Source organism: Morone saxatilis, unplaced genomic scaffold (assembly GCF_004916995.1).
Source record: "Morone saxatilis isolate NCDOM2014 unplaced genomic scaffold, NCSU_SB_2.0 Contig21, whole genome shotgun sequence".
Classification (NCBI taxonomy): domain Eukaryota; kingdom Metazoa; phylum Chordata; class Actinopteri; family Moronidae; genus Morone; species Morone saxatilis.
The window spans coordinates 11,590,418-11,618,065 of NW_023339774.1; the positions used below are offsets into that span (position 1 = coordinate 11,590,418).

At 39.9% G+C, this 27,648-nt stretch overlaps 1 protein-coding gene across 1 annotated transcript; it reads left to right on the forward strand.

The window, feature by feature from the left end:
- On the forward strand, positions 1-27,648 carry lrrc75bb (leucine rich repeat containing 75Bb). Its single transcript, XM_035668073.1, has 4 exons — positions 1-512; positions 5,545-5,673; positions 8,921-9,033; positions 25,256-27,648. Exons 1-4 carry the CDS (start codon positions 222-224, stop codon positions 25,857-25,859), a joined length of 1,137 nt encoding a protein of 378 aa, XP_035523966.1. The 5' UTR covers positions 1-221; the 3' UTR covers positions 25,860-27,648.

The following is a 27,648-nucleotide window of genomic DNA, read 5'->3' on the forward strand; positions in this document are numbered from 1 at the left end:
GTAAGCAGGGGAAGACGGCGAGCAAGCGGGGCACACATTGTTATGATGATGCTTTGCAGTTCAGTAGTGGCCTTGAAACTTTGAAACACTATTTTACTGAGGGAAGAAGTATTTCGGCACATCTCGCTACAAGTTAAGTGTGATGTTTTGGCCGCATGTTGTAAAATCCCTCTCACCACCACCACCTCCTCCTCCGCCACCGACACGTCCTCTCAGGAGTGATGGGTTCCAAGCTGACCAGACAGAGAAGTCTCGATTTTGAGAGCAAACTGTCCAAGAGGAGACGGCAGAGGAATGACAACCCGGGAGAAAGCGAGAGAAGTGGCGGCAGAGGCGGCGGGGACTTCTTGTTTACCTCCTTGATGCTCAAGTCGGACAAGCTCCCAGGGATGCTGCGGAAAACCAACCACAGCCCGTATGTCAGACGGGTGGCTTGGATCCGGGAGATCCAGATGCTTCTGCGAGAGCAGAAGATGGAGCAAGCGGCTGAAGTGCTCAAACTGCTGAGAAAGGTAAGGGGCTGTCAGTATTTATGAAGTTTATGAGTCTGCACTTTATTCTGACCTGATATTGTTATTAAAAGGTTTAATTGACGCTGTAAGTGGGGTTTGTTTATGAGCACGTGGGGGAAAAGTTTGCTTGCATTCATGAGTTAAAAGAATATTCTTCTGTGTCTAAAGTCATATATAGATTATTATTTTAACTGATAAACTGCAGGTTTATTCAGTGATTGTGTCCTCGTTTGTATAAATGCATGTAAATGTAGGTGTGTATGTGGTGTTTATGTATGTCTACACAGGTATTGGCCATACAACTAAAAGAACATTCAATAAATGATTTCTACTGATGGCAAACAGGAAATCCCACTTTTCATGGAGTACTTGTATCAGCAGATGTCAGCGTGTTGATCATTTTTTAAAAGTTAAAGTCTTCTAATCATCTAGTTTTTGCAACTTCGCACAAATGTTTCACAGTAAGAAAGCCTGGCTGACATAAAGGGCATGGCGCTGCACTCTGTCGCCTTCTTTTATTATTGCTGAGGGAAAAAGCAGCCCTTATAATGAGGTTGATGTCTCATTGGGTGAGACGCTGGTCTGAATCAACCACCTGTTTTGTCTGAAAGGGAATGGCTATGAAGCCAGCTAGTTCATGTTCTGAATATTCAATCAGCTCCAAACAACAGAGAACACTGAGTATATTATATGTTAGCCCATTGAAATGTACCAAAACCAATCTTTAATTCTGATAAATTATATATATTTTCAGGGTTAACACCACAAAAGAAAATCTAAATAACATAAACGAATGGCTTATCTTATATACATACGAGAGAATGTTAAATATACAAATCCACATAAGAAAAAGCTGTTTATACAAACCTAGTTGAGGCTCAGATGTGGTATTGTTAAATAGCTCTAATCCGTCCCTTTTGCGCAGCATTGTGTATTCACTTTTTTGTCGTCAGCTTCATAGCTCCCAACTATAGGGAAGGTCTGTTTATTTCCCTTCCTATTTAACTCTTATCTGTTGCACATTCCAGGTCTAATCCTCACTTTCTGAACATCTATTTAAACTAAAGAGAAGGAAAAAATAGTTTTTAGAGCTCAGCATGAGCTTTCCACAGCCTTCTGGTAGCTGTACGTTGATCAAAGGAGAACAGTTCTAAAGTTCAGACAAAAGCAGTTCTGATCAAGAGGGGCCCCCTGTCAGGAAGACTCCCTGCCCATCTGTATGGTGCCGTAGAATAAATTATACAGATGTGTGCATATTAAAGCAGGAAACAAGGCTGAGGAGAAGCTACGGGTGTCTGAACTGTAGACAGATTTGTAGGTATCTCTTCTACTCCGCACAGAAACCATTTACTGAGGATAGGTGTGTGGTGAATTTAAACTTCACTGTAAAGCTTCTTATTTGTGAAGCAGGAGGGATATGACTCATGCATAGCTTCCCTTAATGTGTCTGTCCCTGTTTATTAAAGCAGTCCTGCAGTCAGTCATATCTTATAAGAAAAAAAAAAGATCAACATGTACATCTGTTGGTCCTGAGCAGGGGCAGCTTTCTCCGTAGCTTGGCATTTAAACTGCTCACGAAGCACGAATACTCTCTCCATCTCTCACTAAGGTGATGCCAGAGTGCAGCTACTGTTGTATGTTGTTGGGGCTGAAGCCAAGTGTCTGACTAACAATACTTCAACACTGAAAACAAAACTGACGGTACAGTAGATCTCCTGTTGTTGTTCTCCAGTAGCAGAGCAGCTTTTCCTCTCAGAGATGGATGGATTTGGAGATAATCACCTTGAGATGATGGATGCTGGAACATGTTTCTTTTACATTGAGGAAGTCATTACAAAGAGGAACCAATAACACTGCCCCCACTTTCTATCTCCATCGCAGATCTGCCTTCTGGGCCATTAAGTTAATTAGGTTGGGATCTTCTAGATATTCATTAGTAAACAAAGAATCAGCAAATACTCATATCAATTACGCTCTACAGAGTGCACACTGAATAACCAATGTGCAGCGATGGAGAAGACACTAATTAAGGCGTTCTCTGTTGCATACGAAGACCTTTGTGAAGTCTAAGGTTAGCTGCCACAGCACACATATTTGATTTGTTTATTTTATTCAACTTATAATAACTCAATACAAAACTGCTTATCAGATATTGGTGCTTATTTTAATTTTTTTATTATGTGATTTTATATGAACGCGTAGGAAAATAACTTCTCTGCTAATGTCCCCGGTTAAAATCTATCCTCACCCTCACTCACTGTATGCTGTCAAATAAAGGCAAATGAATGAATAAAATACAAGTTTGACACAGATCCACATTAATGGAGTAGTTTGACACTTATTTGCTTTCTTGTCAAAAGTTTAAAAAAAAGGATTGACACCACTTTCATGCCTTAAAGGTAAAAATGGAGCTACAACCATCACTCTGGAAACAACTAGCCTGGCTCTGTTTAAAAGATTCAAATCCACCTACCAGCACCTTTATGTTATATATTGTCACTTAAATCTATACAAAACCAAACGTGTAAAAACGATAAATTGTGGCTTTACTTGGGTCCCATGCCGGACATTTTCTTGGTCGGACACAGTGAACTAAAGGGAAATTAATGTGTTAATTTGTGAGCTGCTGGGTGGTGGACTTTATTACCCTTGGACACAGCCAGGTTAGCAATTTCCCCCTGTTTCCAGTCTTTATGCTAAGCTAAGCTTCTACTGGATGCTTCATAAATAATAATAATAATCTTCTCATCTAACTTTCAGCAAGAAAGCAAATTAGCATATTTCCAAAAATGTCAAACGATTTAATTAAATAAGATGAGCTTCTGGCACTTTTTTCATGTGGCCTGTACAGCATAAATATCAGAAAAATATGGTGGAAGTTCGTGTTAGTATTTATTGTAAGTCAAATAGTGAACTTGAGAGACTAAGTACAATTTTTGATTTGAAGGACAGATTTGACTGTAGTAATAATGTAAGTAAAATGCCTTTTAGAGTGCCCCAGAAGAAACTGTTCATCATATGTCCTGTCACATATGACTAAGTTGACATATTGACCTTGTCTTTCTTGCCGAAGCATTGTTGCTGCTGGCCAAGCATTTATGTCTTTGGAGTAAAAACCACTTTTCAGTATACTTTTTCACATGACAACCATGCAGTTTCCACTTTACACCTTGGATTTTGATACGATTACATAAAAGGTCACAGCTTTTTATCAGTCCAGTAAAGAACATTTAATCCTTAAAAGTAAGTAAACAAAACTGCAGTTGGAAGGTCCGTCACCTGACAGCTGTGACATGTTTCTTACACCGAAGTGGAAAACTGTGGGACTGGATTTGTCACAGTGTGCAATATATTTAATTGGATTCTAATGAACTGCATGTGTGGGATGATTTGGAGCTCATTGCTTTATTCAGACTTTTTGTGACGAGGCAGACGTCAGATTAGATATGCAGCTTTCACAAGGACATTTGTAGTGGGTTCTGAAGGCACGCAGGCATGTACATGGGCATCCTGTCGGTGACAAATAGGAAAACATTTCATGCTTTTATGATTAGGATTCAGTCAAATTAATCCACAGGATCAGATCTCTGTGTCTTTTTTTGTGAAATCCCTCTAAAAAATTCCTCCGTGCTTCTATTTATGGACACGTGTGGTATCCTCAGTCTGCTCTAAATGAGGTTTATTGAAGGGGGAGCTGGCCTGGAGGATAGTCCACTGTCAGGGAATCCCACAGAGCTCCGCTGTAATAAATCAACCCAAAAGCTGGAGGAGGAGAAAATGCTGATGGGAGTTTTCCTCTTTGCTTTCACTGTGCCCCTAAGTGTTACGGCTGTCAGAGCATATAGAGCATGTTTTATACAGCTTCAACCTCAAGCCTGCTATTTGAAAAGCTTTTTAGTTCATATACAGCTAACCGTATTTACTCTTCAGCTCCACAAGCTCTAGTTATGCAGTTTTACATAATATAAAACACACTAGGTGGAGGTCTACTGAAACATGTTTGTTCTGTTCTTTTCATACAGTAGCAGCAGGTATGTCGCTAATGTATACATATGAGGTCTTATGGATTAGGAGAGAAATGTAGCTTTATGCCTTAAAAGAAGAGATTTCCTTTGACTCTCTTTCCTCTTACTCCCAACCTTTCATCATTTTGTTTCATCTGCTCAGTTCCGTGTCTTTCCTGCTGTTTGTTGTTTGTTTTTTTCTTGTGTGTGTGTTGTCATCTTCCTTGGAAAGGCAGTGGATGCCACATGCTGCAGAGACTATTTGATGTGTCTGAAGATGTTACGTCTCAAACACTGGCTGCTAATGACACGTCAGCACTCGAAGCATTACCTGAAGATGCAGCTTCAATATATTTACATTGTCACTGCAAATAGAAACAGCCTGAAGATGATTCAAATATCATCCACCCCTGGGCATGAGTCCTGGTTCCTGTTTTTATTGAACTGCTCTGCACATACACACAATATTTTACTTATGAATTCTAAAGATTAGAAATGGAAGTAAGTAGAAACAAAGAAGTGCATTTAACTGGAATCAAAAAGTGTTTTCCTCACATGGTTTAGAGTTGTGTTTAGTGAAAATGATAGGAATTCCTGCTGGATAAACTACAACTGAAACCTGCAAATTAGGAACCGGAGGGAATCTTTTTCTCCTCACTCGAGAGTGAACTGTAATATTTTTTAAAAAGACCACACCACTTTTATCTTGGCTTACTTAAACTGTACTTTCAACACCCCTCACACACACACATATATATGCACACAGACACCATCACCACCCCTTATCAGCTGAGCTGGATGTTAACACACAACTCCGATGGCAAAACCTTATCAGCCCATAGTGTGATAAAGATGAAAGGGAATGATGAACAAAGCTTATAAACATTGAAAATCTATTTTCATTTAACTATCCATAAAATGTCACTTGAATATTAAATTAATCATGGCTCAGACATGGCTATTCAACATTAATTTAGGAATTTCTTCACTGTGCAAGTTCAATTTCCTCTCTTTTCCTTCCCTCTCAGGATTTGGGACTCCAGGGAACGTCTCTCAATGACATTTTGTACAAGAACGCAGCTTTTCTCAACCTGGTGGACCCTATTTCCCACGAGCTGCTGCTCAGTCTCGCCCGGGACCTGCAGTGTCCAAAAAGGGTATGAAACTGTTCATGAATTATAAGGCAGCTCTTTGTTCAAGACGTAACATTAATTAACAGGGCAAGAACTAGAGAGGCAAGCTGCAACATGTCTGCATTTATTAGCCATGCCTAAGTGAATGTGTCATATTTATTGTCATGCTACTGTGATAACAATGAACAGTCAGTCAGTTTGTGTTATAGCAAATGCAGAAGCTAGGAAGCCTCGGAAAATTTATTTTAAGTGTTATCCATTAGCATAATGCATCACTATGACATCTTGGTGTCTCTTCAACATTAGGTGACATATTAACTTTTATTATCCTGCATACTTTTCACAGGCTCAGTGACTGGATCGTGTTTTAAAGGGGAACAGGGGTTGGCTCCGCACAAAATGTCAAATTTAATTTTGTCTCAGTAACAGTTCAATATGTTTGGAAATATGCTGTCTTGCTGAGCTGGATAAGAAGTTTGACACTAGTCTCATGTGTGTATGTTAAATATAAACCTACTTTCAGCAGTCAATTAACTTAGCTTAACTCAGAGACTGGACACAGAGGGAAACAGCTAGCTTGACTCTGTCCAACGGTACCAAAATCCACCTATTGGCACCTCTAAAGCTCACTGATTAACATGTTTTATCTGGTTTGCTTACTCCATACAAAAAACGAAAAAACTGTACCTAAGATAAAGATTTAAAAATGTTTGCATTATCATTTTAAATCATAACAGCACATTCTAGGAGGACAATCTTGAGGATTAAATGACAGCTACCCATCAGTCCTCCGCTGCAAAGGGGACACCTGCATACTCTAGAGGGGGTTGAGGTCAGGGATGAATAGTAGGGCCAAAGGGAGGCACTGGGTCAGGATTTGACTGCACTGGCACTATGTGGTCTGTCCTTCCTGCTGCTCCTGTGCTCTTTCAGCACAATGGCAAACAGTTAGTAGCTGTGCTCCAGACTCTGCAGGTATATGAGATTGTCTGCCTTAGTTGCCTTATGCTGGAAACCGTGGGCAGGTGCCCAGTGGTCACCATGCTGAGGTCAACAGTGCCATTGGCCACGGTCAATGGCACAGAGGCTTGTGGGGCAGCGCGGCTTTGGCACTAACAATGAGAGCACTCCGAGAGCTCTGACAGGTGGCAGGTGGCCAGTGAGATCAAACTGGAGAAGCTGGTGCTGCTAGAGTCCACTGACTGCTGTGAAGTATGTTGTGTCCAAGGCTGCAAAGACCTCTCACTGTTTGTAAGGAACCGTATGAAAATTATTACGCAGGGAAAGGGAAATGTTTTAACCTACATTTTTATCTTATTTCAGCCTTCCTTTGCTAACTTTATAACTGTAGTAATGACGGGACCAAAGAAGAAAGTCATCATAGTTCAATTTTCTAAGCATGATTGTTCCAAAACCTTAACCAGCTTTAATAAAGTAGTAATTTTGACCAAACCCCTGAAGCCATTTGGTGCCTAAATTTAACTAAACCATAACAATGGTGTCATCACATCATAAAACAGATGTATTCTTCATTGTAACGATTTTGGACCAGCTGATAGAGGTGCAGCATATTTTTTTGTAATTTGAAGGACTTGTTGTTTTGACATGTGGGGAGCAGGTTGCAGTAGTTGCTTCAAAGACTTAAGATATGCAACAGAATATAAATTATAACTCATTGTTGATGCTGTAAAAAGTTTGTTCGTATTTGTAAACACAACACCTTTTCCACTTTTTCAGTGGATGAACTGAATGCACAAAATGTTGATTTTCCATCATTAAGACAAACTCTTCAATTGTGCATAAGAATTAAGTTCAGATTTATATGAACAAAAAAAAGAAAGCACTTGTCCTTTAAGATATAAATCATGATTTATCCAGACTGGGTGTCAGCTCATTCACTTGTAGCATGGCATACAAATCAGAGGTATTAAAATTCAAATTACACTTCAAACTCGGGTATGAGGGTGAAGACACTACCGAAGTCGCACAGAGTGACTGTAAAACACAGAACCTGCAGCCATTACAGTTGTCTAAAGTCTGCAGTTATCTCCTATAGGAAGAGATGGGTTGCCTTAAGATAAAGTCACTGTGGTCTAGTTTTTACTCCAGATAATAATCACCTGTAAGAAACTGTTATCTTATCACTGTTTATTTTGCTGAGGAAAGCCCAGGAGGGAGGGAAAGTGAGGAGCTGGCAGCAATGTTCTCCTGACTGGTTGGCAACCCGTGGCAGGATACTGTGTCAGACGTGACGAGGATGTAGAGAGGCAGTGTGCTGGATTTAAGGCCTGGCAGCTGCTTCTATGGCCTGTATGTTCCACCACACTGAGATGTATTTAGATTGTATATTCAAGGACACATTGAGGGTTAAAAGATACATAATTTGTGAATGTTTTTAAGCTCGTGGTCATCAGTTTTAGACAATTAATTTAATGTATGTTATATTTTGATGCATCAGGTTTACAGACCTGTGATTAATGTCTCGCAGTGCTTACAGAGTTACAGTACTGCATATTTATTGACATCGTTGATTCTTCCAGACCACAGACTCACATTTTCTAAGAATACTTTCATAATGCAAATCAGTATGCTGTAACATCATGTTCAGTCATCCAAGTGACTGAAACAGCAGCACTGAATGTTTTGAAGTATGAGGCATGTTTGTTTGTCGCTCAAGAAAGGAAGTGGCGGCAAGAATGGTTAATCGCCTTAAGGTAAATTGCCCGTCTTTTTTTCTCTCTCGCCACATTGCCTCTTTCTTGTTGTCGTGTTGTACCATTAATTAGATTTACCCTGCTCAGCACAACCCATTCCATTTAAAGTCTTTGACGGAGGAGGAGGAGAGAAAGGGGAAGGCAAAGGAGAGAGGGGGTGGGGGGGACATGGAGCAAGGAGGAGGCGAAATAAAATTGTTTCCATGCAGAAAATGTTTGAAGCAGCTTTATTCAAAGGACAAGAAAAAACTGTTTGTGACTGTTTGTGGAAAATCAGTAGATCTGAATCAAAAGAAAGCAAGATCAGGCATCTAGCATTTATAAATTACTTTTACCTTGTAGATAGCTACACTTTTGAAGAAAAAAAACAGCTCCTTTTCTACTTTGTCATATTGAAAATATACAGTTTAATGCCTTGTTTTCTCCCCAGTGATTCCTGAAATGTGTGACAGTTTAGCTGCATTTATTCATGAACAGCTACTGTTTGTTTCTGATTTGTCACATGAACTAGATTTATATTTGTTGTCCATCATTCGTCCTTTGTGTGTGTGTTGTAGGAGACCGACTCGTTCAAGTCCACCAACAAGATCTGCCGCCAGCTGATTTACCACCTGACCCCTCACTCCAAGTGGAAGAGACAGAGCGTGCCCAGAAGGAAGTCTCAGGCCTGGTGAGTGTGTCCTCTCTGCTGCTGCCTGACACTGTGCCATCAGTCTGAAGATGAACAGTCTCTGCAACAGCAAACACAACCTAAACTATATGAAAAGAAGTTTGGGTGAACCCCCCTGCCAGTTTCTGGGAAGATGTTCTTTCAAGGTTACATCTGTTTGTTAATTAGGGTTAAAGGTTAAAATTATTACCTCCTGGGATTATATCACTATTTTTGCACACACACACACACACACACACTGCCAGGTGGAAAACAACACACAGAATAGTTGATCCACTGTGTTACTGCAGATCATCAGTTTTATATTTGAGTTATTTGTAGAGTCCGGCCATCTTTATAGTGCTGAATATTCATTACATGCAGCCATTTCAGTGGACGAACAATAGGGTTGTTCATGGACAGTAGTAAATGTTCCACCTGTTGAGTCAGCAATCAACCCCACTCCTCTGATTTGAGTCGGAGGTCTGCATATAAGTTACACATAGCTTATTTTATAGTTTTTTGCACTACATGTTGTTGATAAAACATATTTTACCACACAGCTGAACTGCAAAATGCATTTTTGTAGCTTGAAATGTAATTGGAAGAAACTCCTCCAGATGGAAAGTTGATCCAGTTATATCACTGTAATAACATTCATTTAAGGTCGGACTGTATCTGTGATAGTTACATGGAAGTATTAATGAAATCTGGGGAGGACATCTATGTTTCAGTGCATATGATATTCAGCAGATATTTTTCCTGGAAAGTAATTTCTGTGAGAATTCCCTGGAAATACCAGGATGAGACAAATTACTGGTCTCAACCAAATTCAGCTACACCTCCGAGGGTGTTAAACGTGGAATTAATTTGTGATGCATTATGGATGTGCTCTTTGATGGATTCATAGTATTATCTGTCCATTTTCACACTCTCAACTGTAATAACAGTTTCCCGCCTTATACTATTGTGACACAAACAGCCACACACCAGCTTAAACACCACCCGAGATAAGTGCGATGTGAAGATTTTAACAACTGAGAGTGTTTTTCTACATTATCTTACAGCATTAATGCATGCTACAAAACTGTCTCCAATAATGGATCTGGAGGTGTCTGAAACAAGAAACTAGTAAGGAACTAAGATAAGGTGCATGACTCAACAGATTTGAACTCGGATAGTCCGAACTGCAGGTAATCAGAGGTCAGCTTGAGCGAAAAACAAAGAGCAACAGAGCAGACTGATTCCAGCAACTGTGGAAATGCCATGTAAACAAATGAAAATGCGTTCCAGCTCAAATTAATTAACAGATACATTTGTGGAGAGAGTTATTAAAAAAAACATATCTTATGATGATCATGAGGCTCCCTCTCCCTGAGCAATTAACCCAGATTGAAAGATTTTTTGACAGCTTGAGTTAACTTCCCGCCCTAGTCTCTCGGTTGCAATATCTTCGAAATAACACTCAACAGAACAACAAGACAGATTCTCCCAGTGTGCTCATTAGCTCAGTCTCTCTCGCAGCCTTCACTGCAACCATCCAGACAGCAGCAGAGTCTGTGGGGCTCAAAACAGACTGTTTCTTTTTTTTGTGAATATGACATTCACATGCATACATGAATGTCTTTGAATCAAATGCAGTATTAGGACAGAGTGCTTTCAAATGCTTTTATGTTATTGATTGTTTCATTCTACCTCAATCCTCCCTTTCTTTATTTCCCTCTTCCTCTCAGTGTGTCTCCTCTTTCCTCACCTTTATGCTCTCCTTTCTTCCTTTTTTTTCCTTCCCAGACGCTCGGCTTCTTCCTATTTTAAAATCCCTTCCTTTCATTGATTTTTTTCCCCTCTCTCTCTCTTTTCCTGTGGGATTTTTCTCTCCTCCTTGTGAGAGTCCATTTTGTTCAACAGTTGCCACACAGAACGGTTCTGCAGTTTGAGCTGAGGCTCTGGGGAAACGCTCTGTCAGACAGAGAGGAAAAGGGGGGAGGCGGCATCACTGCAAGGTTGCTGATTAGAAGTCATGTATTTCCCTCTTTTCTCCTGCCTCGCTTCGAATCGATCGTGAATTTGATCTCTCCATATTTAGGAATGAAAAAGCATTAGCTATCACATAACCTATATTGCATTCGTACATTCTTATTTTCTTCAAGTGATATTGAAAAGTCTATTTGATCACTCTAGAAATGTGCTGGAGCCGGCTCTCCCACCGTGGCTCAGATTAAATTGTTTAAAAATGAAATATATGCAATTGGTTACAAATCTTCCACAGATAACACATAAGTCATGATTCAAGCTTTATTACCCCAGCCCGCGTTGCTTTTATAACACTGTAACTGCAAAGCAAGTGTGTCACACTTAATATATTATCAAGGCAATTTCATATTTTTCTCTGCTGCATGTGCCAGGTTTCAGAGAAGCACAGTGTTGCTGAGTCCCCAGAGGATTTTTTAATGTTATTGTAATTGGTATTGAATTTCAGATTAATCAACCTCGTATTTTTTTATTACACTAAAATTGCCCTTCCAGCACATTTTGAAGAGATTGGACTCCAATTGCCGATGCTTTTTCACTGCTTGTCTTTACTGCGAGGCAGTAATTGGTGCGAGGCTCTTACAGCAGCTATTACAGACTTCTTCAGTACATTTAAAGAAATGACTGTGCTTCAAGAATATGACTGAATTCTTGTATTTAGTGTTAGGCTTTGTAGAGTGAAGACATTCCAAGTATTTGGCTTTATTTTTCTTATTTGAGTCAGCACAGAATATACCAGTCAGCAGAATAACTGAAAGGATTTATTTATTTAACTGCTAATACTCAGACGTGCAGGTCGTGCCGACCGATGATGAGAGTGAAAAGAGTCGTGGCTATAACATCTGTTTGGGCAGGTGTAATCAGCTGTGGGCGAGTCCTGATATCTGACCCAGACCTCACACTGTTAAAGTGCCTTTCCTCCCACAGCTCACGCTGAGAAGGCTGTCAGACAGTCATTTCATTGCTTTTATTTATTATACAAAATGTTATAGTTATTGATCACTGGGCTGTTGATAACAAACACTACTTATGGACCGGTCCTCAACTTAGCTGTTTGCTTGTTTTTTAGATTTTACCTGATTTTGCAGCTTGGTTTCTCACCAGACCTCTACATGGAGTCTTAACATGGATGAAAAGATACAAAGATATATGTGTCTATAAGATGCTGTGATGTGAACCCGTTCTTTTTGCCTGAAACACCCACCACCACCATTTTTATAACTTTCCATGGACAAATTAAGTTAGAGTTTGAACTCTTGCATGCACTTTACACATGAATTTTGACCCTTTCACATTTACCACTGACTGCAAGGCCACGGTAGCTCACTTGGCAGAGCTCACACCTCATGTAGGCTGAGTCCTTACTGCATCAGCCCAGGTTCGATTCCAACCTGCGGCCCTTTTCTGCATATCGTCCACTCTCTCTGCACTGTACTTGTCTGTCTTCACCTGTCCTATCAAATAAAAGGAAGCATAGTGACGCTTGATTGGGTTCAACAGACTTTTTGTGTCATCCGACAGAAAAGGAAAGGGAATTGTTGCCTTTTGTTTCTCATGTGGATTTGGAAGCTGGACCATTTGTGTTTATTTGCCCCGAAACAGTCAATGTAGCCTACCAACTGTTCAGACACCAGCTGTGAGCTAGCTTTCGATGTACGCACCGACCGTGTGTGTCAGTACGTTTTTGTTGAGCTCAACTTCTGTCTGACTAACCAGAAACATGATTCTTCCTGTTACTTGCTGCAGTCGCTCTCTTTTTTCATGTCTCTGTATGGTTATAAGGCAGATTTATAGATATGCATGAATTTTTCGCTCAAGCTGAAACATTTTTAATTTACATAGATACATCTTTTGCACCACCTAGTGCAAATTTGTTTCTTTCCGTTAACTTTGTATGCATTGCGCCACGTCTGAAATTCGCTTCGCATTCTCTCCGGACACAAATTTCTACCTTTAATCCATGGTGTCTGAGGCAGCTATGTTTTTCCACCTTCTAAAATGTATGTATGGTTCCTCTTGAAATCCCCTCCTGTCTTAACTATCGAAACACACTCCCCGCTCGGCTCTCCAAACATTCACTTCAGCCCCAGTGGCTCGTCCAAAACTTTGCTGTCTTGCTTGTCGTCAGCCTCCCAAAATTCTCCTACATCAAATCATCCTTTGCTATCTCTAGTGGTTTCCTGTGGCTGTTCAGATGTTCAAATTCAACGATGCTGACAAGCAGTATAAGATTGCAAAACCCAACACCTCAGGCCATTGTCAATCCTGCCTTCCAACCTGTGACCTGCATCATGATGGTTGCAAATTCACCTCTTTTTCCTTTATCAACACTGCTGGAATGTCCTTCCCACTTCAACAAGATAATCCCCTTTGCTCATAGGCTAAAAAACTCATTTCTTCAAGTGGCACCTCACGTCATCCTCTTACTGAATCATACCCTAGAAAGCATTAGCCAGTGAAAAGCCGTCTTGGCTATAACTATATTTGGTTCAGCAGAGGAAGTTTTTTAGACATCTGTGTAATAGTCTGGATGCTTATGACCACTTTTTCAACTACATTTCAAGGCTGTATTTCTACTCCAGATTCCTCAACGGCTTTTTACTGCCTAATCACCAGAGAAGTGCTCACTGGGATTCTCTCTCCAGTTTCTCCCTGCTCTGCTCAGACTAATTTGCTCTAATCTTTAAAGAAATCCCCTCTACCTCTCTTCCTCGCTGTTATTTTGAGCTGTTCTTCCTTACATGATCCTTCCAGGGCCACAGCAATACTGTTAAGGCGCTACAACTTCCACCTTTGCAATCATTGCTATTGTATGTGTTGGTGACCCATGAATTTAAACTTATTCTACTGTCCAATCTGTTAAGGCTATGTAAGTCCATTAACATCAATCTTTTTTTGTCATTTTTGGGGGGCTTCCATCCATAACAAGCCGTCATATTCATTCCCTTAATGTATCTTTTTAATGCTTGTTTGTGTGACCATATTTTTGTTGCTTTTGGCGAGCAGAGAAAAGGACAATCGAAATGTCATACAGATATAAACAATGAAACCAAACTTTACTGGGAGAAGATGAAACTGTTGTAAGTGATGTAATACACAGTTATTATAATGATAATAATAATAAGTCAAATTAAATAGAAGCAACACTTATTGACTTTCGCAACAAACGAAACACAAACATGTTGAAGCTGTTGTTTGATGTGACCTACAAGAAAAGAATGTTGTTTATTATCATGTTGGAGAGATTTGTAGCAACTATGTGTGGCTCTATGGGTGGCAGTGCCCGCCTGTCAAATAGCTTAGACTGAAATATTTTAACAAATATTGGATGGATTGCCATGAAATATTGCACAGACATTCATTATTCCCAGACCATGTGTCTAACTTCACCTCTAGTGCCACTATGAAGTTGATGCTTGATGCTTGAGAGCGAAATGTCTCTTCCTTTAATGTGTCCCATCAACCTGTACTTTGTGTTTAGTACTAATTCAGAAATGTTAGCAGGGTAACATACTGAAACATAATACCTGCTAAATAACATGTTACTGTAGCATTGGAATTGTGATCATGTTAGCATGCTGAGGTTAGCATTTAGCTCGAAGCACTGCTGTGCTTAAAGCCGCACACAGCTGCTAGCACAGCGTTAGACTCTTAGTCTTGTTCAATGCTTGTTTAGTCTCTTGAAAGACATTATATCCTTTAAAAGAGGGACCAGGCCAACATAAAAAACAAACACATTTATAACACATATATACAACCTGAGAGGCATTAAAACAATAATTAGACTTAAATTCTGCATGTTGTTGGATCTGTAAACACACACATTACTTTAACCTGTTTTAAACACTTCACACACTAAAAATCACTGGGTTGATTCAATATAGCACAGACACAATAATGGGCTATCTTTACTTACTGTTAGTGTTATTTCTGTTAGTATATTACTGTTAGGTTACGGGATCAAAACAACCCCTTGTCTTGTGGGGTTTTCCTACCCGTGGGCACTGTGTAAAGTTAACATATTAATGTCACACTGTATCAACTTTTAAATAACTGATTTTTGCTTTGTACCACTGGCTCAAGGTATTTCAGTTCAGTATGTTCTTACCTTCAGGTGATGCAACTATAATAATAATAAACCGTCACCTGTAATCTGATTACACCTGCTCTCTGTCACACAGCTTCTGTGCCGTGTCTGGAAGAATGAACTAGATAATTCTTCCCTAATGCATTTACTGTACATGTGGCATCTGTACAGTACAATGAGCCATGTGTCATCTGCTTTTAACAAGTGTATGACCTATTTCTGGAGCCAGGTCACCCCCTGATGTGGGCTCTGGAAGGCCAAATAGGCTCTGACTCAGCAGGCCTGACCTCTGACTATGAGAAAATGAAGCTACAATCCTGACTCCTAAGGCACAGGAAAAAATCTGACAACACAGGGAAAGAATATATGAAAACTTTTAATTAATTTGTGTTTTGGACCATACAATCACAGACAGTCTGGTTCACTAAGGGTTTTGCTTTCTCCGGTCATATGTCCATCAGAGATGGTGTATCTAACTTGACTGCATGCTGTTCTCAGTCTGCTCAATCTGCTTTCTATTTGACCTCCACTTTTAATAGAGACTTAAAGCTCCAGCCACCATCCTCGTGCATGAATAATTGAGGGCTTCCCGCGGTACAGGCTGAGATCCTGGAGGATGAGGGGGAGGAGGAAGAGATGCTCAGTATCCAACGCTCCAATCTTCAGGGCACAGGGCCATAATTAAATAAATAGAATGATTAAATGTGTTGATCAGTAAACATGAGGTTGGAGGTGTTTTTCATCTAACAGAAATTAGAAAACTTGAGCTGGGATGCTTTAAATAACAGCATTTCAAGGCTTCCTTGGTTTTTATCCAGGGATTGAACCTCTGTTAACCTCTCATTTGATTGGATTTTAAGTGTAAATCTGAGATAAGGCTTCTGCTACTTGAGAATAACAGAAACAAGGATTGCTGTGCCTCTGATGATCTGTGGGTCTCGTTCCTTTAAGGCTAATACAGATCACTCCCTGTGATCGAGTCACTCGGTCTGTGTTTGGAGCCCTGCATTTTAATGCTGATTTCATAACTGTGCCTTGACATAGTATGGCAGACACAGGCGTACTCCTCCATGATATACAGTTATGTAATGCAAACTGTTTTCTATGTGTTCTGTCGCAGTATTCTTTCTTTCTAAGCGTCTAGTTTGTCACATCGAATCAAATCATGGATGAATTTATAGCTCACCCGTGGAGTACATTTTATATTTTACATGCACATTTGCATTATGGTACATTCTGTGCCAAGAGATTTTATAATCATTGGCACAGCACAAATATGCTTTTGTCGGAAGTCACATATTATTTAAAGTATGTTACTTCCACATTGGCCTGTTATTATGTCAAACTGAGATTTACAAAACAGACATTTTCTTGATTTCCTTCTTTCGTTTTGCAGTATACAGTATATCATGTGTTCCCTCTTGCTTTGTCTCCTTCTCCGTTTTACATGTTGTGTTTCACACTGAGAAGACATGTCACTTCTGTTCGTGCTGTGTTGACTTAGATTTACTGCACTTGCCAGCCCCCCTGAGTCCTTGTTTGTTTGCTAATTAAAACTCCACCTTCACACCTGAACACAAGACTAATGAGAGTAATGATGCTACATCTTCAATGATTTTATTTAATTGTTTGTAAGTTGGAGCTTTTGGGGGATTTTACCCATTTTTATAATGATTTGTATTTCCTTGTGACGGATTCACATTATTTTCTTCTTTTTTAGGGGCTCATGTGCTGTTCCCATCACTGCTGTCAGTTCACTCTGTGTTGACATCAACATTACAACAGTACTTTCCCCCAAACTGTGAATTCAAAGTTTTCAAGAACCAAGTGACTGATCTGAGATGTCAAAACACTGCACAGCCCGGAGCTGCTCCTTTGACAACGTACAATGGCGGAAGCCTTAATCAGCCCATCCGCTAAATGTTTCACTGAAATTTAATCCAAATCCAAATGAGCTTCGGGGCTATTTTTTCCTTCCCAGAAAATGTGCCATTATCCTCATGAAACTGGAGGACACTGGATGGTGAATGCAATCAGCGCTTTCATGTTTCCCAGAAAATGTTTTGCAGAACTGTAGTATCAGTGTGACAGAGGCATTGAAGCATTTTTTAACTACATTTTTGCTCAGAGTGTCTGTAAAGGATTCTCATTAACACAGGCCAAACTGTCCCAAAGCACGAGTCACGTATTCGATGCTAAAACGGAGTTGAAAAAAAAAATTCAGTACTGTAGCCCGAAGTCACAGGCCTGAAGGCACGTTAAAAAAAAGAAAAAGACAAAAAAACAGAAATAAGGGAGCAGTCTTCTACCAGTTGCTCACTTTTCAAGGATGAGTTTGTACATTAGAACCTCGTAGGCTCTCCCACGGCTGAGCCAGACTACCGCGCATGTATTGTACAGATGCCTAGAGGCATAACAGCTTAGATCGATCTGAGGAATAAACAGGTCAAGACCAATGCGTTGATGAAGCAGACATTGATCTGACCAATCCCACGGGTCTGTGGAACGGCATCCACATCCAATGTTTCTCAAGTGCTTTTATTTCATTCCCCTGAAATAAGTCAAGTGTCTCCCTGCATGCTCAGCAAGAAATATATTTGAATTTGTATTACAGTTTGTCCTCTCAGCTGAGGTACTGTTAGATATACCTTATGCCGTTTTTAACATATGGGCCATAGATTTTGCAACCAGACCACCAAGAAAAATAACTGGGAAAATAAGATACTGATGTTTATATATCAGTAACATAAGCTATGACTGAGGCTCTTTGGGTTTCCAGGTTGGTGATATACTCCTGTAGCATTAACTTTGTAAACTTTAACTTGCTTTGTCTTTTTTAGCTTGCTGCCTTACTCATCTATAAAACATCAAAGTTTTTCTTCCTTTGTTCCACATTTTGGGAAACGCACTTATTCACTTTTGTTGAAGATCCATACTACTCTTATATGAATTTATAGCCAGTTAGCTTAGCTTAGCATGGAGACTGGAAGCAGGGGGAAGCAGGTATCCTCTAACTGTGGCCAAAGGCAAAAAAAAAAAAAAAAACACCTACCAGCAGCCTTTAAAGGTCATTTATTAATACATTATATCATGTTTGTTTAATGCAAAAACTGAAGTGTAAGTAAGTTGTGGCTTTTATGAGGGGGTGCTGGGTTATTTGTTCGCCAGGCACAGTGACTTTCTCGTGTATCTACTGGTAGTTTTGCAACCGTAAGAGCATGACTCCTGATTCTTTTCCACCTTTCCACAAAGCCAGTCTTTTTCCCTCCTGTCTCCAGTCTTTATGTCAAGCTAACCTAACTACCTGCTGGCACTAGCTTCATTGTTAACATAGATACATGAGAGTGGTTTTAATCTTCTCTCTCTGTATTTTGCTTATTATTAACTGATAAAGCATTAGTATTTAATTTATAAATGATACTATTATTAAATATATTTATTTTACCAAACTAGACAGTCTTTAACACTCACCAACCAATGTTATATTAAATCCTACAGTAAATTAACAGGAGGGGGAAAATATAACCTCTAACACTCCCCCTGTCTTGATGTATTACTGATTCATGAGAGTAAATGAAGGGGAACATGTATTCTATGTGGGCGGACAGATTACAAGTTTCTCCTGCCATTTGCTTTTAACGCTCACCCTGGTTGCAGAATATTGAAGGATTGTACTATTCTCCTTGTAAAAATGTCACTTAATCTAGAGAATGCACATGTTGGTTAGGACCTTTCAGCCCTTTTTAATATGCTCACCTCTCCAGCTCTCCATCTCCTTCAGGTTAAGTGTAGAAGGAGTTTTTGGTTGCAATCGAGCAGAAATTGATTAGCAGAAGGGTGAAGTAGGAAAGCTGCAGACTACCTCGGGTGATGAGCACTTAACTTTTGTAACATCAGAAGAAACAACTAGACTGAGTGGACACTGACTTGACACTGAATGGAAGCAGACGTGGGTTAGAAACTGAGTGAATGCAGAAATCAATGGTCCTGTCTGACCTTTAACGGAGAAGCTTTCATCTTGTCTGGAGATGTGTAGCACAAAATGATTAAGATGGAATAATATAATAATCATGATAATGATATAACCTTTGTATAGCACTTTTTAAAACAAAGTTACAGGGAGCTTAACAAAAAAAAGAAATAAATGAAGCAGAAATTAGTGAGACCATACAAACATTCACAGAAAGACCAATTAATGCAGAAATTAAAGTTTATATAAAGCTTTTTAGTAGAGATTTAAAGGAAATTACAGAGGTAGCAAGGCAATTTTCCACAGGAAGGCTGTGTTTGGGGGCTCTGACAGCAAAAGCATAATAATCAGGGCTAGCAAAGTTTTGTTGCAGGATCTGAGGTTGAGGTTTGTTCCTGTTAAAGTCTGGCTGCAGCTTTCTGTATATGTTAAAGCAAGGTCATAGTGTGAGCGGGCTTTGCTCAGGCAGGTTATCAAAGCATTACAATAATCAATTATGGAAAAGATGAAATGATAAAAACGATCAGATTTTTGAAATAGTATGAAGTTGATAAAAGTAGATTAGACACAGCTGGTAGAATTGCATTTCATCAGCATAGCAATAAAAAGAAAGTTTATGATTATGTATTATTCAGCTGTGGAAGCAGGTAAATACGAAATAGGAAAGAACTAAGGACAGAGCTTTGAGGTACTCCATAATTTTAGCCAAACTACCCAAATTAACTGTAAACATTTTTAGTGTCTCTTAGACAAGATGTTATGATCTATTGTATCAAATGCTGAGCTTATGTCAAGTAAATCAGTAGAAAGGAGGAAATCACTGGTTACCGTAGAGCGGTATCAGCGTTATGCTTTGTTCAGATTTTTTCAAAGATATCACGCTGATTCATTGGTCTATACAATATTCCCATACAATATATTATATATTTTATACAGTAAATACTGGGGGAAAATAATGGTTTACATGTTATCAGAAATTAAATGTGTTCATTGTAAATTTTCAGCAGATTTTCAATCTTGCTGTGGAAAGAGACGGCTTTATCATTTTTCGGTGCAGTTGTTACAGTTGTCGCTGGGCAGCTGAGGCTGTCTGAGTAAATCTCTGTATCAACACTGGCAACCTGTGAGATAGATCAAGAAGTATAAACTCTATCCTCCTCTGCAGTTAAATACAGATTAAATCACTGATTCTTCAACAGCGTATGTCTCAGTTTCTCAAACAATTAATTAAAAGTCGCTTTCTCTTGTTTTTGTTTTGTTCTGACATTTCTGCAAGCTCACTCTCTTTGTCTGCACTCACTCCATTTCACCATCACAAACCCCAGATGTTTTAGTTCCTACCTCTGGGTTTTACATAACTATAGAATGGCAAGGACCCTTGTTCAGTGTGTAAAAGTTAACAACATCCCTGAGGAAAGACATGCTATGAAAAGCAATTAGACAGTCTGCCTGAACCCACATTTAAGCAGCCAATAGTTTGGCACATGAGAGTCAGCTCTTATTAGATTCCTGCACTGTTATATCAGTTGCTCCTGAGGATGTCAATAAATGGATTTCCCTCAGTTGTTTGCTTTTAAATGAGTCCCAATGCAGGGGACGCTCTTGTTTCACACCATGTTTATGCGAGTAGACTATCCTTTGAAGTTGTTTGTGTCTGAGCTGGTCCAACAGGATATGCACCACTGCCTACGAGCATGGCAGCCACATCAGAGAGAGCGAGATGAGACATTTTGTTGTTTATGTTGTTATCATTTCATGGTGATGGACTAAAGTGTACAGCATGGCTTTAGAAATGCTAGCTGGGCCCCTGGGCCTGCGGCCAGCTGAGCAGCCTGTGGGTGGAACTCTGCCCACGGAGCCGGGTGGCAGTGGATTTGGAAGGAAGCATGAAGTCGTCTTTATTCTGTCTCATTAAAAGCACATTAGAGCCCACCCTCTCCCTGCACAACCCACTCAGCTCCTGCCTGACTTTGTCTCATGGAAGAGCTCTTCCTACATAAACATAGTCACATAGGTGAGAGGGGAGGGCTCCAGCAGAAATAGGAAAATCCTCCTATAAATAAGTCCAAGAGAACAAAAGTCGATCCTCATAATCACTTTCATTACAGTAAAGTGCAGAAGCTGCACAGTGGTACAGTAAACCTTCTGAAGTCACAGGAGTGGCCGAGTGTGCCAAGAAGCTGCGGATACAGTCAGACTTTCCTGGCATTTCTAAAAGCTACAGTCAAAGTCAATAACTGCTGACACAATTAGTCAGTGAGTAGATTATTAATGGAAATTAATTAACATGAAATGAATAATCAATTAAACATTTAAGAACTTTATCAAGCAACAAAGGTCAAACATTTACTGTTTAAGCTTCTAATTATGAGGATTTGCTGCCTATATCATTGTAAATTTGATGTCTTTGTGTTTTGCCTGATGGAAATTGTTCATTATTTTCTGACATTTTAAGGACTAAATCTGTGGTTCCCAGCCTTTAAGGATGGCAATGTCCGTCTGTCAGTCTGCCACTTTAGTCAAGACTGAAATAAGAAACTATTGGATGGATTGCCATGAAATGCTGTACAGACATTCATAGTGCAGAGTGCAAAAGCGCCACCAACTTATCCTGTGAAATCTGCCCAATGGATTGCCACGATAATTGGTACAGGCATTCATGTTCCCCTCAGGATGAATTGTAATAACTCTGGTGATACCATAGTCCCTTAGTGCACCATCGTGTTAAAGTGTTGTTTTGTACTTTGGTTTATGACTAAATAGCTGCAAAACTAATAACATTCTCATCAGCCTCAGCTGTAGTTTGTGTTTATTGCTAATTAGCAGGGTAGCTAGCTAACATGGTAAACATTATACCTGCTAAACATAAAGAGCTAGCATTATTATTGTGAGCATGTTAGCATGCTGTGCTGAGTCTACTTGCAGTTTTTTTTTTGTCTCAGACTTTTACTTGAATACTTTCAAGGGGCAGAATACTTACAATTATCCAGTAATTTACAGGCAAAAAACAAAGACTAGAACAAGTAAAAAATAAAAAAACAACAACAACAACACCATAGTTTTTTGCTTTTGAGTCTTTTCCCATCCTGTTGATCATCTCCCTCAGATGCGCCTTAGGGCTCCTTAGGTTGGGAACAATTGGAATGAACGATTAAATCGTTGGTCAAACAGATGAACATATAATGAAATCAATCATTATTTGCAGCCTTATGATAATAAATATTTCAGGGAAGCACATACAGGCAGCATTTTCACATGAAAAATATTTATATTATATATTTTAAGAATTAGCAGAGGGCCTACATGAGGATTTATAAATACAGTAAGCCATTACAAAAATAAAAATGGATACAGGTACTGGATCAAATTCAGAACAGGGAAGACTGTGATATTATAAGAGAAAGAAAAAGAAATAGAAAGAGCAAGAGAGTGAGAGGCAGTGAGCAAGAGTGAGGAAAAGAAGGAGGGAGAGATGAATTATAGCCTACTCCTGGAATCAATAATCTTGCGAATCACGGGCCTGGTGTGCTACAGATCTTTTTTCCCCCCCTTAACCGAGCAGAGAGGGTGACAGATGTAAAGAGTACAGCCTGCCGATTTACAAGGCTCCCAGACAGACCAGAGAGCAGAGAGAGATGCAGGGATAATCCTCACTGTGCCTGAGGAAGCAGAGGGACGAGCAAAGGCAAACAGGACAAAGACAAAGGGAGGATAAACCTGTTTGTCAGATGTTTTAAACAAAGTCTCCCACGCTTCCACCTCATTATCATTTGTCAGATGTCTTTCCTCTAACTTCGTCAAAATCTAAATGGCAGTAAAAACAAAAGGAGTCTAAGGCAGTGCATAAAGACTCAGTCTCTCCTGTGCTGCCATGACATGTAGCTCCTTTATAGCTCTTCTATGCATATTTAACCACTTTTCTTTTATTGCCTAGTGCTATGAGAGGCAGTGAGGGATACAACGATCTAACCTGACAGGTGTGATAGTTATAGTAGTATTTTTCCTTAAGATGGATTCACCTCACACCTGTTGTCTGTAGTCATATGGACTGAAATAGATTATTTCTTGCCTTTATCACTCTTGTTTCTTGCCCATTCTTGTCCCCTTATAGTGTGTTTGTCCATCCATCATCAATGCTTTTATCTTCTTGTCTGCCCTGCACAACATCTCAGAAGACGTTTATTGAACAAAACTTAAAGGAAAAGTTTGACATTTTGGGGGAATATTCTTATTTGATTCTATGCTGAGAGTAAGATGATGAGATAGATACAACTCTTGTGTGTAAGATTAATATAAGCTACCACTAGCAGATAGCTAACTTAGCTTAGCATTAATACTGGAAGGAGGGGTAGCAGCTAGTATGGCTCAGTCCGGAGGTAACAAAATCTGTGCACCAGCACATCTAAGGCTGGCTCCTGATGTCCACTCTGAGGCCAGAAAGTCCTCATCTCAACTGTGAACACTGACTCAAAACTAGCTGACAGAAGAGCATAGGGCTATGTGATATTAGCCCATATAATGTTAGATACATTAGGCAATGACCAATATAGAGCAGGATGGGCAAACTTGTCACACAGAACACCCAAAAAACACACAAACATATTTTCCTTAACTTTCCTAAAACTGCATGTTAGTCAGACCACATCAGCATCAGATCAAATATATGAGCAGAGTGAGAAAGAGAGAGCATTAAAACAGCCGAGGATACACAAAACACAACAAACTCAGCACAAACAATCAGATCAAATAATCAATTCAAGTAAAAATAAAAGGTTTTATGCAACACCTCCGGCACCTCTTTTGTCCGAGGATGTTTGAAAACCAATCCATCTACGATACAATTTCCCAACTTCATTTACGAACTAATTTGACTTACTAATTTTAAACTGCAAAAATAATGCTAACAGTTAGCTGCTAGTATGTTTTTCAAGGTGTGCTCACAGAGTGATACAGTGAGGTGACATGTGACAAAGTAAAGCTTCCCCACTGATCTTCTGGACAACCTAATTATCCCACATTGAATACCAGTGTGGGAATACTGAATGTGATGCTGACAGCACTATAGCTACGTGAGGTAGCTTTGTTCAGTGATAAACTCTTAATATCGCCACCTATGGGTGGAGTTCTCTTTTAACATACAGACATGAAAGTCGTTTCTATCTTCTCCCAGCCAGAAAGTGAATAAGATATTTTCCAAACTACTCCTTTGAGGGAAGAATGTGCACCACCTTCATCAATCAATCATCAATCACCTCATTTTAATATTTTGTAATATATGTTGGCTCAAAGGAGTCACTACAGCTTTTTACCAAATTCACTGATTTTTATAAACTAAAGGGAACGATGCTTCTCTCTGCTACTTTCTTACTATTTTTAAGTGATACTGATTGGTTGCAACATGAGAGAACGGCATCACACCATTGAGTTCTCATGTTTTTAACATTTTCTGATCAAGGGTCTTATTCATGTGTCACTCACAATACTTCAGACACATATGACCAGATTTTTTAATATCCAAAGATATCCAAAGATATGCAAAGATACATGCATTTTTCTGGTGAATCCCTCTTTTCAAAATGACATTCGTCCCAAGGTTTAAACTACAACCCCAGCTCCAAACAAGCGGTTGCTAGTTGGTCTACACGGAAGGACAACTTTTTATTTTTTTGACTTGTTTACTCTGTTTTTTCAACCATTAATTTATTTATTTATTGTTGTTTTGTACTTAGAGACTTTGAGAGATGGCTTTAAGATGGCTTTACAGGAAAGAAGTGACACCCGAAACTTAAAAACAGCTGGTGCCTTTCAGTAGATGACATTCAGCCCAGGAGACAGAATTTGTTGCTTGAGGGACTCAGACTAAGACACATTTAAATGCAAATTCTCTTCTTTACATTATTGATTGCTACACTCTACTAGTGGATGCTGTTTCTTTTTTGCATACTTTGCAGTTCCCCTGTACTTACGGGACAGTGTGGCACCCCATTACAGAGCCTTTAAATCAATAACTCCAGTATCATCAAGTAAAGATCGTTTGTCCTTACACACTTTTGGAAAATAACTGTCAGTGCTGAAGACTTTGCACATCTTTAATACCGTCTGCAACATATGGCCATTATGTGATCCAAGTTTATTTTGTCTCCTCTTTCAAGCAGCCTGAAGACCACCCTGAAGAAGAAACTGTCTGGTGATGTGGTCAACCTTTCAGGTATCCCGCTGTCTGGTCGAGACGTCCACCGTGTGGCCTTCTACCTCCAGAGTAGCAGTGACGCGGTGTCAGCCGTGGACCTGAGCTTCACAGAGCTGCAGGACGAGAGCTTACGGCTGCTGTTGCCCTACCTCGGCTGCATGCCGAAACTGACCATACTAGCTGTCAATGGCAACCGTCTGACACTGGCCATCCTGAAAGACCTGACAGACGCAGTGAAGGATCCTAAGAAGTTCCCCTGCCTGGCCTGGGTTGACCTGGGCAACAATGTCGATATCTTCACCGTGCCGCAGCCGCTGCTCGTGGCCCTGCGGCGCCGCTTCGGTTTACGCAGTAGCCTCCCCACTATTTATGAGTACAGAGAGGCGCAGGCATTTGGTGGCTACAACCCAAACATGGAGACCTCTGTGGAGGAGCCCAGTCTGTACGAGGAGGGAGATGGAGAGGAAGATGATAGAGAGGAGGAGGAGGACAGGCTGGAGCTTCGAGCCTGGGGCTTTGGAGAAGAAAACATGTCAAAAAATGTGCCAGTGCACTTCTGTGGGAGGTGATCGCCCAGAGCTGCTTTGTTTTAGACGGGCTGCACCCTATATCCATCAGTATCACCTCGCCCTAAGTTTAGCCTCCTGTGTTAGCAGGTGTCATTGTGGCAGATGCTTACAGTGACCCACATGTTTCTGAAAATAACTTTAAAATAAGTAACTGTGTTGTGTGTCCCTCTGGATGCTCTGACTACTGAAACTCAGCTATGAGATACAGGCAGCTCTGTGGTTGTACTGACACTAGGAATTTATTTATGGATCGATTCAAGTTTAGCTGAACATGTTTGCTGTTTTCCAGTGCTTTATGTTCTTAAGGTGTTGTGCTCTCACACCAAGACACTTCCCATTATTTGCCACTGTCCACTGGAGCAGCTGGGGGGTTAAGTGCCTTGCACAAGGGCACCTCAGCGGTAGCAGTTGAGGGAGGAGGAAGCTTTATCAACTCACATTCCCCAGGTACATTTACCCAGCTGGTTCGGCCTCTCTGGCAACTTTACTGCTCTCTCTGCCCCATTTCTGTGAAAAGTCTAAATCAGTCAAAGTGACTAAATATCCTGCTGAGGATCAGTTTAATTTCAACTGTCATTTTTGCTATGATATATATGTTTTCAGTTATAATAACTCAAATGCAGTGAGATTAGTTTCACATAAATTTGTTTTGGGCATTTATTCAGGAAATATTTTGAAATAAATGCCGATTCGTGGTAAGTAAATCACTGAATCTGTTTTAATTTAAATTTCCAGCGCTGATGCTTCAAAAAGTGTGGATATAGTGATGCTGCAGCTGTATGGAGAAAAAGCCTCAGCCCGATGCAGACACATGCAGACGACACATGGAGTGTTTGAGCTGCTGATTGAACTGATTACTGCCTCTATCAGGCCCCCTTCAGGCACAGATGGTGAGCAGAGGATCTATTTTTTCCCACCAAATAGGACTAGCCCTAGATAATTTCGTCCACTGGTGGTTTATGAATGATTCTATTTATGAATCAGACCATAAGCAACAAGAAAGATGCCAATTCTGTTTTTAAAGGCATACGCAGAATTGACGATGAAACTATTACAAACAGCTCCGCTTTTATCTTCTCCTCCGTGGCGCCACAGAGCGTACATAAATCTTTGTTGTGGCATGAATAAATGTTCTTTTTGAATTTGTCTTTTTTTTACGTGTGGTTCTCCTCTATCCTTTTTTATTGTTTTTTAAAAACAGACAGAGCGCATGTTTACATGTACGTTAATGTTCATTATTTGGGGGGGCTTTGATAAAAAATTGCCGCATGTGAACACAACTGTACAAGCCCAAACTTTATCCTGCCTACAGATGTTAATGTGGACTGTTCACTTTCCATGCTATTATTCAGGAAAATCTGTTTATTTGTCTGTCTACAGGGATATTAATGAACAGGATGCTTGGTTTGTGTGTGTGTGTGAGTGTGAGTGTGAGTGTGAGTGTGAGTGTGAGTGAGAGAGAGAGAGAGAGAGCCTAATTGGAGTGTGTGCCTGTGTGCATGATTGTGTTGTGGACATGCAGAGTAAATTACTACCTTTGATCGTCGAAATGAAATGTTTACTCATTTGCACTTTAAGGACGACTCCGTCCCTGAATGCACAAGCTTTGTTTTTATGGGTTGTTGTTGACATAAAAACAACTTACTGAGTCGCCCATATCCTAAAATAGATGTTTTATCTTAACTTCTTGATTTGATAGATAAATCATCAGCCTTCATACAAATCAGTTATAACTTCAGTTAATTTTTGCCTCATTAAATCATGGTCTGCTTTTAAAGTAAAAGTGATG

Coding starts and splice junctions, on each gene's coding strand:
- lrrc75bb (XM_035668073.1), top strand. CDS start 222: ATGGGTTCCAAGCTGACCAGACAGAGAAGTCTCGATTTTGAGAGCAAA. Junction 513..5,544: donor TGCTCAAACTGCTGAGAAAG/GTAAGGGGCTGT, acceptor CTTCCCTCTCAG/GATTTGGGACTCCAGGGAAC. Junction 9,034..25,255: donor AGAAGGAAGTCTCAGGCCTG/GTGAGTGTGTCC, acceptor TCTTTCAAGCAG/CCTGAAGACCACCCTGAAGA.